Consider the following 13017-nt stretch of genomic DNA (forward strand, 5'->3'; position numbering starts at 1 on the left):
TGTTATGATTTGGGCATGTTATGAATTCTGATGTGTACAAAAGCATCTTATCTGCTCAAGTTTAAAAAAAAAAATGTATCCAAACTCATTGGACTGCGCTTCATCTGACAGCAAGACAATGAGACCAAACAGTGATAAAGCAATAAAAGAGTTAGTACAGAATTATTATTATTATTATTATTATTATTATTATTATTATTATTATTATTTCAATTTTTAATTTGCAATGTTTTGTGGTACACACACACACACTCACACACACACACATACACTACCAGGAAAAATCCCCTTTTTTTATTGTGTCCAAGTCAGGACTTTGACGGCTACTCCAAAACTTTAATTATGTTTCTTTTCAGCCATTCAGATGTGGACTTTTGTGTTTTGTATCACTGTACTGCTGCATAACCCAATTACACTTCAGCTTCTGCTCACAGACAGGTGATTGGACATCCTCCTTAAGAATTTTCTGGTAAAAAGCATAATTCAGGGTTCCTTCAATAATGGCAAGCCATCCAGGTCCAGAGGCTACAAAGCACCCCCACACCATCACACTATCACCAACATGTTTGACTGTTGGTATGATGTTCTTACTGTGAAATGCTGCGTTTTCTTTATGCCAACATAATGGGATTCATGTCGTTCCAAAAAATTTGATTTTGACTCATCTGACTATAGAACATAATCCCAATATCTTTGGGGATCATCCTTTTTGCAAATGTGAGATGAAATTAGTGTTTCTCTTGGTTAGCAGTGGATCCGCCTTGCCGCTCTCCCATGAATTTTTGCCCAGTATCTTTCCTATTATGAACTCAAGAGCACTGAATTTACTTAATAATAATAATAATAATAATAATAATAATAATAATAACATCCCAAAAAATTGTTTTGGAAGTATTCAATGGAATAATCTATATTTATTATTTCTAAAATATATAAAAGCAAACTATACCTCAGATTCAAAATATAATATAACAAAAATATATTAAGCTAAATATTGCAGCCAATATACAGAAAGTACTACATACTAAAGTACTACATACATACATACTACATACAAAATATACATACAGTACCGTATATTACCTTCAATATAATCACAATATATTCTATATGGTTTATGACATACTGCATGGTAAAATAAGGTGAAAATAATATACTTTATACTATAGTGTTTTGAGGCATGGAAATAATACTGAAAGCATTATATTACTGATATAATAAATATATTGCCAAAAATAGGCAAAATACTTAATATATTCTATAGTACATTGACCAAAATACAACATGCATTATAATACATTGCAAGGCTAATTAGTATAAGTAATGTGTAAACACAATCATGCTTTCCACAATGTCATTTTTTGAAAGATAGTACTACTATTTATTAGCGGTTGTTGGCCCCTTTTATTTACAAGAGGCTTTCCTTTTTATCACTTCTGCTGAAAATAACCAACAGTGTCTCCATCGTTGCTTGCCAGAATACTCATTTAGATGTGATAAGCCAAAACATCACAAGTACCAAGGATAAAGTTATTTCCATACGGTCCCAGCTGGCCTCATATGTACTGTGTTATAGTTGAATCAACACTGCACATTATACTGGGGAGTTCTGTAGACTTTGAGAGCTATAAGTAGTATTTCCACGGCCATTTCTAAAGATATGGTTTCCAGCTCCTACCAGACAAATTGATTTTTTAAAGCAAATTTGTAAACATACTAGAGAACACGAGAGGCAGGGGAGGATGGTTGCATGCGTGTGGAGCGGAGACAAGGACGGACGGACGGGGGAAAATCTACCGGAAATTCATTTCGCAATTTGCAAATCCGGGAAGCCGAGGAACATTTTGGGACTGTCTCGGGAAATTTCGTAATCCTTTCTAAAGATAAGATATCCTTTAAAGAATTGAATTATTAAATTTTGATAATGACTCAAATGTGACTTGAGTCACATCTGTTCAAGAATAGCGCTTCCCATTATGGTTAACGAACGTGAGAAAAATGTTATTTTAGGCCTATGCATTTGGGTTTCTCTGTGTTTGTACATTTATGTTGTTGCTCCGTGATCAGGAAGTGATGAGATGTGTTTTGGAACATGAGCATTATTTGCCGAATTTGGAACCGCCCCTTTATTCTCTGGAGTTTTTAAACAGGATTCCATCAGTAAGTCCCAAGGGCCTATTTCGAAAATTGGCAAATGGTTTTTCTTACAGACGATTCTGCCAAGCTGTGACTGAAGCCTGTTCCACTTGTTCGAACGTACAACGAATTGACTTCAAAAAAGAAAATGAAACCAATTCATGTGCTTTTCTGGTTGACTATATGGAGATGTATTGATGCACTGGAAAATGGTAAGATTTATTTTTATTTTATATTTAAATTAAATAAAATAAATGATTTTTGCGGACAGATTTTAAGCGACTGTTTTTTCCAGTTTCCTTTAATCATGAATTAGCAGTGCACTGCAATAATTCTTGGACGTAGACTATTTGTATTATTTCCAACATAGGCTAAGTAGGGAGGACCGCAATATATTTTTTCTGATATTAGGTAAACCCTATATGTTGCCATCGAAATGAGAAATGATTCCCATTTTTTTGCCCTATTCCTTTTTCCAAAGTGTCTGTAATTCAAGTTCCCTCAGTCTGCTGGAAAATGAACCATCTTATTATTATTATTATTATTATTATTATTAATAATAATAAAACAAAATAGAAAGAAGAATCGCAAAGCATGTCTTTATTTTTTTAATGCTTGTAATCGGAATAGGAGTTGTTTCAGATGTGGCATAAGTATTGAACTCATGTAGCTCTCCATCCATTTTGACAGGGTGCCCTCGCCTTCCAGTCGTTGAGAATGCTGACGTTCTGGATAGCTCTTTAAAAACCAATTACACCGATGGAGACTTGATTCACTTCACTTGCAGAGTTGGATATGTATCTAGCAGGAAAATTACCTACAAATGTAACGATCGGCGCTGGACAATAAACCGCCAGACCAAATGTTCACGTGAGTCTTGTCCCTGTGTCCTCCGATTGTATTTCTGTGTGTGTGCGTGCGTGTGTGCGCGCGCGCTTTAAGAATTAGTGTAGTTTTAAACTGGCATACTCTAAAATGTATTCTTTTAATTTTTATTTTAGCAAAGCAATGTGAACTTCCCGAGGACATTGTCAATGGTTACTACAACCTCGTGAATGGTACAGACTTTGTGTTTGGTACGGTTATTAAATACACCTGCAACGAAGGGTATGTAGCTTGGCCATTATTTACAACTTAAAACTTTGCTGTTATTTGTGTTTGCAAGCATGTAACAAAGAAATACGTTATGAAATATACCCGTCCTTTTTATAAAAGAAGCAATAGAATGGTAGCTCTTCGTTTTTGATTTTTCATCTTTTCCCATGATTTTCCTTTTTAAATCCACCAACACCAATATGCAAGTTAACATTTAATTCTACGACGGGTAGACTACTTTGAAATTCTGACCTTAGAAGTACAAGCGTGTGTCACCGGTAAGTGGGTAAAACATGGTATGGTTTCATTCAAGCATCCATTCATTTGCGTTTATAGCTACATGCTGGTGGGCAGATCTAACACACGACTATGTATGTCAGAGGGATGGAGTGACCGTGTACCCAGCTGTGAAGGTAAATTCCATTTTAATTTAAACCAGCTACTTTTATGTTCACTTTATGATATGAATGAATACAATTAAACTAAGGAACTTTTTCAGCAAGTAACACCCCGATGAAAAATATATCCCTGTGTCGCTATCTCGAGTAAATGTGCGCATGCATATGAAAGGATTTTCAGTCATGTGTTTTGTGTATTATTTCTAAAGGTGTTATATCTAACTTTTTAACACAGACAAATAATTTTTGCAAATAATACATCCATAGAGCTTGCAGAAAGATGCAGAGTAAAAGTTATCCTCAAAGCAATTATATTGACTGAATTCTACAATCTGCAGCCTAAGCCTTGTTGTTTTTATGTCGGTCTGTGACATCAGATACTGGGGGTTACCACCTCCAACAATTCTCCTGAACAGTAGCACATTCACCTTTGCTCACAAATAAAATGCCCAGTTGCCAGTTAGAGTTATAGTGAAGAAATGGCTGACTTTGTTGTTAAGCGCATGGCTCCACCAGAGAGCCAGCTGAGCACAACTAGCACTCGACCCAAGAAACTGCAGTAAAATATGCTATACAAATAAAATTTGATTGATCGATTGAAACCCCATTATCCATATCTAAAATTGACTGATAAATGACCATGGAAACAAGAGTCAACATCAGTCTTGCTTCTGAAGAATGCTATTGTTTGCTGTCAAGCTATTGTTCTATCATAGTTAATATTAATCTACATGCATATCCAGCAACACCACACATAGCTAACCCACATAAAACAATTTGCGTCACTAGCAATCTGTTTAGCTAATGCATCACTATAATTTATTTGCAAATTTTCTATATAAATATGCCATGTTATTCATTACTTGTCCAACGTAAGGCTTATCACTTGACATTTCGAATGCTACAATAGCCAGCTTCACATCACACTACACTGAGTCCTATACCACCACCGCGTACAAAGACACAGGTTGTGACAGAACCTGGAAACCACTCAAGGGGGTGGAGTTTCCAAGGAGAGCGACCTTAGACCGTGCCATAGGCATGTATATTTAACTAGATTGACAAGCATGCCTTCAGTTAACCTAAGTTCAAAGATAATTTCCCGAAGGGGAAGATATGCCACTCAGATAGCCAAGTGGGGGCGCTCAAAGTGCAGAAAGTGCAAAAATGAATGTGAGTCAATGGGGAGGATAAATCCAAAATCACATATCATTTGAATTTGAAGGAATCCTGCGCTATAATTTCTGATTGTCATACGTGTGTCTGTTTGTTAAATTAATTTGATATGTGCCATAGTTTCTGAGAAAATCACACTTTAATTTCTCATCCTGAGTGACGTCAGCACCTATCATGTAAATTTTGAAATTAATTTATGGTAGATGTTGGATATGTTTTATGGTAAACAAGGCTTTACCATCATATAGTTGAACCTGAAGATCATTCACTGTGATAACATTGTAACACTGAGCTAGAGTACACTAGCAGTAGACTGTATAGCAGTCTCACTGTCCGGACATTAAACCCAAATGAAGAAAGTCTTTGATTCCACATGTCTAAGCTTGAAAGCTATTTAATTGTCGCTAGCTAATGGTAGGCCTACTTACCAATCCGATGTGTCTGTGACAAGTTCCAAAATGGGTGAAAATGGGCACTGAAAATTCTAAATGTAGGGGCTATTTTAATATTGCAGTGACTATGGGCTCTGGAAATAAAACACATTTCTTGTAGGTCTTCATTTTTAGGAAAAGAAAAAAGCGTATTGTTTTCTCTACATCCAGAGAAGGGGTAGGTTAATGCTTAGGCATTTTCAACTTAGTTTGAAAGTGGCAAAAGCACCATTGACGTATGACATGTAGAAAGGATTTCACCGGACTTAAGGTTTTTATTACGTGACTAACACCCAGTTAACCCCGCCTACTGAAAACCTGCTGTTTGGGCAGCTAGCTGTTTTGCCCTCAACATGCGCAGTAGAGGCAGTTTCTCGTTACTTCCTAGGCTTCCCTGTCTGGTCTCTCCTACCATCTCCAGTTCCTAAGTATGCTCTATGAGAGCGACTAATAAGGCCCTGTGACATTTTGGATTGGGGTTGCAGTTCTGTCTTGTAGACACTAGATATCAAATAACCAATTGTTACTTTCATGTCATTAGATGCGTCATATAAACTGCAAATTATTTTATGTATGTCTGTGCTTGAGATACGAATGCTTGATCCTTGTTAAGAGGGTGGTGTTGCAGCGGGTGCATGAGGAGATATATTTGTATATGTGCGCATGAATGCACATTAAAACATGTATAAATTTGAATAATATATGTGTTAATATAAATGTGTTTGTGTCTGCATGTGAGAAAGAAAGCATATCCAAGGTAGTGAGTCTGTATACTTGTTTATGTGTGTGAAGAACAAGATCATTTACATCAGTAGCAGTCCATTCAGAGGCGCCTTCCAAACCGTCCAAATATTTAGATTTTTTCACATAATTATTTGTAAAAATATATCTTTGTCTACAAATATGCAACCTGTATTCCATTCTGTATTTTATTCTGTAATGGCTTGTTATATGTTTGAACAAGTAATATGAGTTGTATCTCTTTCTTTTAATTAATAAAAAGGAAACAAAAGGAGCTATTTTTTGTCTTAATTTTCAAAATTGTTTGCTGATTTCATCAGAAAAAAATAACTGGAATTTTATTTTCCTCTGCAAAACAAATTATTATGCAAATTATATAAATTATAATTGCAATTTCAGCAAATCCATAGTTTTGGTTTCTTTATTTTACGGATCATTTCTAATATAATCTCCATTTTTACTTTTTCGCAGTGGTGAAATGTTTGGCTGAATTAAACAATGACAATATGATTGTTACCGGACTCGGAGATGATATTTCCGTTAGCTACGGACACGTTCTACATTTCAAATGCGCATCCTCAGACCTGACATTGAATGGGGAGCCAGAGGTTACCTGCCTATCAAATGGGAAATGGAGCAGCTCATTTCCTACATGTGGAGGTGAGGGTTTTGGCCTATTTAAGTAAGATGGCATAAGCAGTCGTTCAGAGCGAGAGGTCTAGAGGGTTTATTTGTGGACATAATTGTCATGTGTCTGCTGTGGTCTGCTGTCCCGTTAGTGCACGCTATAATTCATTCACATTATGTTTTGGAGCTTGACCACCTATGTTTCTGTATCTAATACAGCTATTTCATAAATCAATGTAAAATGTATCCATTTTTTACAGTTGGTTTGAATTCTGATTAACAGACAGCAACATGCTTTATAGTTTTAAACTGCATAGCTTAGATATACCTGTATATTGGAGGAATAAGGCTATGATAACTTCAAATTACTGAGATAACCATTGGACACTTTTGTGTCTTTTATGACCAACTAAGTGTATGTTTTGGTCACTAGCAAAACACTAGACCATTGATAGTTGGTTCTAGTTATTTGTTTCTCAGGGGCTGTACAATTTGCAATTTATCAGGCATAACAATTGTCTGGGATGGGATTTAAACAGTTTGGCAGCTTATTTATTGTATTCATTTCAAAGATTAACATTTTTTTCTTACCCATTTAACAAATGTTTTTCCTGTTTTCTTTTTTTGTTTTTCAGGAAAAATACATGCCCCGACCCAGCGTCCACCCCAGCCGAAACCACAACCATGTATGTGGAGCATCTCTGAAAGTTCAAGCTAAATTGAAAATATCACTTGGTTGAATAACATTTGGTTGAATTCTGGTGGTAAATGATTCCCATTTTCCAGTCACACTTTAATAATGTTCAGGAGGGTAAGCATGCCCAAGCACAAGCTGTGACAGCTCACTTGAATCCCTGAGGTTTTGGTGTTTCTAGGCACAGTCATCGCAGAGTGTCCATAACAAACATGGACAGGAGGGCAAGGTGTGCAGCACACATTAGATCCCTGCCACTGGGAAGGACATTGCTTTCTCAACTAGGCACACTTCAATGGCTCATGGTCTTTCCTCTGATTGGCGAACATGACATGCCGTGTGAAGACGGTTATTTTGCCTGCTTTTGATATGGCTGCTGCCACAGTTATTAGTTAGCCAGGAGTGCTATGTTTTACCAATTTATTACATTTAGTTTAAAAAGAGAATGTTCAAATAATTATTTAAATAGAAAGTAAATTGAAGGATATGCAGGTTTGGTTGAATTGTTATAACTACAGCAGCTGAAGCAAGATATCTTGGTAAACTAATACTAGTTAGCTAGCTCATAACTGATTAGGATCTTTAACTATGTGAAATGGACTACAACAGAACAGAACTACAATTTGCTTTCAAACTCATAACCTCATGACAAGGGCAAATCTGATTTAAGTGCTGACCATTGGCCGGACTGGCTCCAGTCAGCCCAACAGCAGTAGGGCTTAAAATCGGGGGAATTGTCGCCAAATGTGAACTAAGCTTAAGCAATGTGCTTTGGTTGTCCCATAGAGTCTGGGTGTCAACCAACCTGGGTAAAATCTGTATTCAAAGTAGTACTTTTCCTTGAAAGTTTTTGCAAAAAGAATTATAATATTTCACCTGCCAAAATGCAGACTTTTACCATTCGAAACTGTTGCTGCTAACAACCTATTCTGGAGCTAACCTTTAACAAAACAAGTCGAAGTAAACATGTATCCTAAGATTGCTCTTCATTCTTCACATTCAACTGTATAGATTTCAGATTTGACTGTTAGTGTACTCCCCTAAAAAGTTTAGATATTGATTTGTTGAATACCTGTTTTTATCTACAAACATGCATGCAAAGTATGGATGGATGACCAGACTACTCTTCTGTCTAGAGTTCACATCCTGATGCTGTTATGACTTTCAGGGGTTTCATACAGTATGTAGCTCCAAATTTACCAAGCCACACTTGTGTGATCAACCAGACAAAAAATGGATGTGAACATACTCTCCGTTTCTTTCTTGCTGCTGGCTACTACTCTGTCTGTATTTTCAGTTTTTTATATTTAGAAGTAAAAATAGAACTACTGCATGCATGCTGTCATATTCATATGTATAGGACAAATGTGATGCATAATATGTACATAATGAAAATCTTTAACAATGGGCTTTTTTCATTTCAGGGTTTTCTTGTGCACCCCCACCATTAATTCCATTTGGTGATATTAAAGGTTTGCGAAAAGATACATATAGGCACAACGACGAGGCTGAATATCAGTGCATGAGCTCCTATGTAATTTCTGGCCCACGGTTCATAAGATGCGATGGCGGACAATGGAACGACCCTCCAAAATGCCTTCGTGAGTTACATGTCTTATCCCTCATTTTTAGTAATGACTTAGGAAAGGTGTATGCACCATAGAACTGTTACAGAAAGATAACCAGGGATTTTTATTCATTTTTTAAATTCATGTTTCAAGTACAAGTTAATTGGAATATGTGCAATATCTTAAAAAATGGCCTGGTTTGTGGTAAAATTAATGAACCATGACAGTAGTTGGAGTCTTAAAAATGACCTTTTCTCTCGATTGTTGGCATGTCCGTGTGTGTTTGTAGGTCTGTCTCGATACCGCACAGTAATTTGTTGATTTAGCAGAGGGTAGATAAGCATTGTACTTTCCTCTGAAGCGTGTCCTGCCAGCTAGTGCTGCACTGCAGGCACCAGGTCCACCTGAGGATTCAGTGGTGTGAGATAAGACAAGGACAATCCAGCCAACATAAACCTTCTTCCCTCCCCCACTTCTTTAAATTCGTAATTGTGATTCATATTTCAGGGCTGTTCGGTGGCTCGGTGTGTTAAAGCATGACACGCCTCGTATTCTGGCATTGAGCCCTAAGCATGCCAGGCCAAATTTGTACATCACCCGGGGTGGGAGGGCATCTGTCACGTAATTGTCCATCATTGTGCATCAGTGAGACATTCCTTGTGAACTGTGCACCTCCAACACTGACTGCAGTGCTTAATTCATGCTGTGGTTCCCAAACTTGGTCCTGGGGACCCTGTGTGTGCTGGTTTTAGTTCCAACAATTCCAATGCCACAATTTTAAGAAAACTTCATTTTTCTTCATTAGATATTTTTCATGTTTTGAGGGATTATTTACCCTCTTAACCCACATTATGCAAAAATAGCTATGCATGCCATGAAGTAGAAAAGTCAGATATTCACATTGCGTTTACTGTGCTATATTGCGAATGATAAGATAAAAAAAGGGTAAAGCATTTTAACCGATCTAATACAAGACTGAGGTGAATCAGTAGGCTCCTGGTGAAAATGTGGGTACCGGGCCACAGTTTGATATAATTCATTCATCATTGGCTATAATAAAAAGTTATTTACATCCTATTTAATTATTTTGAATTCTTCAAAAACAAAGCAAACGATAAGCATTACATTACATTAGAGGCATTTAGCAGACGCTCTTATCCAGAGCGACTTACAACTTTTTTTTTTTTTTTTTTTACATAGCATTTTACATTGTATCCATTTATACAGCTGGATATATACTGAAGCAATGCAGGTAAAGTACCTTGCTCAAGGGTACAACGGCAGTGTCCTTACCCGGGAATCGAACCTGCGACCTTTCGGTTACAAGGCCAGTTCCTTACCCACTGTGCTACACTCCGTCCTCCGCATTGTGTTGATACGTTTAAGAAACAAATTATAAAATAATTTAAACATGTCTTCAACAACCTTAATTTAGCAAAAGATTTGCTGTAACAAAAATGAGCATATACAAGGTACCCCAGGGCCAAGTATGAGAACCACTGACCTGGACTGCTGTGCAAAAACAGGAGTCGATTGGCAGAATGCACTCCTGGAGGAATGCATGCTTATGTGCATGAAATGCAAAGTGACTACAAATTCTGGCCTTCCAGATTAATTTTGATACAGTGGTCATAACATAACTAATAAGGGAAACTAGTGCATTTCAAATGTTTATCAATCACTGTCTATAATAGAATGTCATTAATTGTATTAACTGTCCTATTGTTTTGTTTTTAAGAACCATGTACATTAACAATGGAAGAAATGGAGCGACAAGGAATTCAGCTCAAATATGGACCACCAAGGAAGCTTTACGTAAAACATAAAGATCGTGTTCAGTTCATGTGCCGATATGGGAAAAGCCCAGCTGATCAAACATTTATCGAATATTGCAATGATGGCACAATGAGCATTCCATCTTGTAGTTAAGAACTATGCACATGCATAGGTTTACATAAAGTCCCAATAAAGTCAATGACTTTTCTCAGTGTGGTCCTCTTACGGAATCAACAACAGTGAGACAGACATGACTAATTGAACAGTGCACAAACAAATCACATAATTAAAGTAGAATTATTCTGAAGCATAATCCAAAATATTTCCATTACAAAAATACATTTAAAGAATGAAAGTAAGGTTCATTGAAAAATGGCTACTTAAAATCATTTTGAATTGAACATATCTTGGGTGCTGTGTCCCTGTGCATTTACCTGCTGAAGCCCTAAAGCAGGTACACTTCAATACTTGTTTTACTGCAACTGCTTCTATAGTAATATCTCTTGGTTGTAATTATGTGTACTAACCCAAGCTGGATGAGATCCACCATTCTTTAACTAGTAGTTAGCCCTGGTCTTTGAAGTTCAGAGGACCAAAGCCGCTACCTGGTGGTAGATAATTAGCTTATAATTTTAAATCCTCATGAGTTTATTTTGTAATGTCATGAGAGAGAGATTGAAAGGCACTAACAGTTCAGATGGTCAATGGATAACCAATGTCAGTACAAATATTTGAGTTTGAACTAACAATTAACTTGAAATATTGCACAATGTTGAAATACTGATCAAGCACAAATAAAACATTCCTGGATTTTACTCAATTGGAGAAAACTTGTGACAGAGGACCTTTAAAGTCTGAATTGTTTGAATTTATTCAATATCTTAACATTTTGAGAAATTACTGGAATGGATACAAATTACAAAAAAAGGACTAAGAAAAATAGTGTTCCATATATTATGCCATACTCAAAAAACATGGTTGTAGATGCACGCTTTTTTTTTTTAATAGCTATTATATTAATATTTATTAAAACTTACATATATAAACTTCTAAAATGTGTGTTGGAATTGTAGACATGCAGTTTTGATATATAAAGGGTTTTTATCTATTGATCTATTAAACATTACATACAGGCATTTTTCCAAATATCTTTGAATTACATTCAATACCGAGTGACATTAGTTGCATGTACATGATCTCAAGAAAAGTAATCTGTGGTACAGCTTGTTTGGGAGTCAAAGTAGTCTAACAATACAAGGTTTATCTGCACAGATATTGAATTAGTTGAGATCTTACACATTCATTTGGGAAATGTTATGGAGCACTCTGTAAAGTTCTGATAAAATTTCTGTGAAACAATTACATTACATTCAAAATGTCTGAATTTTTTCCCCAGAGGTGTGTAGTTCATTTTTGGCCTTCGACTTCCACCTTGTGGTGGCGTGGTATAAATGCACTTTTTATGAAAGCTTTCAACTAAAATCTTGGGGGGAAATGCGAGTCCTTCTCTTCCAGGCTGAATAGTCAATATATTTTCACTACTTTAATAATTTGCACATTATACAACAAACTTCATGCAGTGCACTCACATTTATCAGTATAGTTCAAATATGCCACACTTATTGTTTGAAAATATTTGGACAAAATTTCATATAAGACTAAGGGAAATGGAGTAAACAAAAACATTTTTAAAATAATTATTTTGTTTATTTCATGAAAAAAGTTATGAAACACACATATCACTCATGTAATAATGCAATTGCTACTCAATCAGCCAATTAACCAAATTGAATTGATAATTAGAGTCAACTCAATGAACACTGCCTGGCTGGATTGCATCCAGCCCTACTGAATCTAAACTTCATTCACATTGAACCTTACCATCAAAGTGAAGTAGTCTCCACAAAGTTTCTGGAAGCCACTATGACACAAAGAAAATTCCAGAAGAGATGAGAGAAAAAGTTGTTGAAATATATCAGTCTGGAAATGGTTACAAAGCCATTTCTAACGATCTTCGATTCCACTGAACCACCGTAAGAGCAATTATCTCCAAATGGAGCACCTAGGACAGTGGTGAGTCTTTCCAGGAGTGGCCGGCCTGCCAAAATTTTTTCCAAGGGCACCACGACAGCTCATCCAGGAAGTTACAAAAGATTTCAGAAGAACATTGAAAGAATGGCAGGCCTCTCTAGCTTCAGCTAAGGTCAGTGTTCATGACTCCACAATAAGAAAGGCGGTCAAATCAGGTAGGAACAGAAACACTTTATAAAAAAAATTTGTAAAAAATAAAATAAAACAAAAAACACACAAAAAGTAAAATAGAAATTACAGGAAAAGAAAAATAGCTTCTTTCAAAAAGAACTGACTAAATCATT

At 36.2% G+C, this 13017-nt stretch overlaps 1 protein-coding gene across 1 annotated transcript; it reads left to right on the forward strand.

The window, feature by feature from the left end:
* The first annotated feature begins 1906 nt into the window (after window positions 1-1906).
* Window positions 1907-11638, forward strand: LOC118225043 (complement factor H-related protein 2-like). Its single transcript, XM_035413049.1, has 8 exons — window positions 1907-2348; window positions 2827-3006; window positions 3138-3243; window positions 3568-3644; window positions 6449-6637; window positions 7240-7290; window positions 8723-8899; window positions 10605-11638. Exons 1-8 carry the CDS (start codon window positions 2285-2287, stop codon window positions 10793-10795), a joined length of 1035 nt encoding a protein of 344 aa, XP_035268940.1. The 5' UTR covers window positions 1907-2284; the 3' UTR covers window positions 10796-11638.
* Window positions 11639-13017: the final 1379 nt, after the last annotated feature.

This window comes from Anguilla anguilla, chromosome 4, assembly GCF_013347855.1.
Source record: "Anguilla anguilla isolate fAngAng1 chromosome 4, fAngAng1.pri, whole genome shotgun sequence".
NCBI classification, from domain to species: Eukaryota; Metazoa; Chordata; class Actinopteri; order Anguilliformes; family Anguillidae; genus Anguilla; species Anguilla anguilla.

Coding starts and splice junctions, on each gene's coding strand:
- LOC118225043 (XM_035413049.1), top strand. CDS start 2,285: ATGAAACCAATTCATGTGCTTTTCTGGTTGACTATATGGAGATGTATT. Junction 7,291..8,722: donor CCAGCCGAAACCACAACCAT/GTATGTGGAGCA, acceptor TTTTCATTTCAG/GGTTTTCTTGTGCACCCCCA. Junction 8,900..10,604: donor CGACCCTCCAAAATGCCTTC/GTGAGTTACATG, acceptor TTTGTTTTTAAG/AACCATGTACATTAACAATG.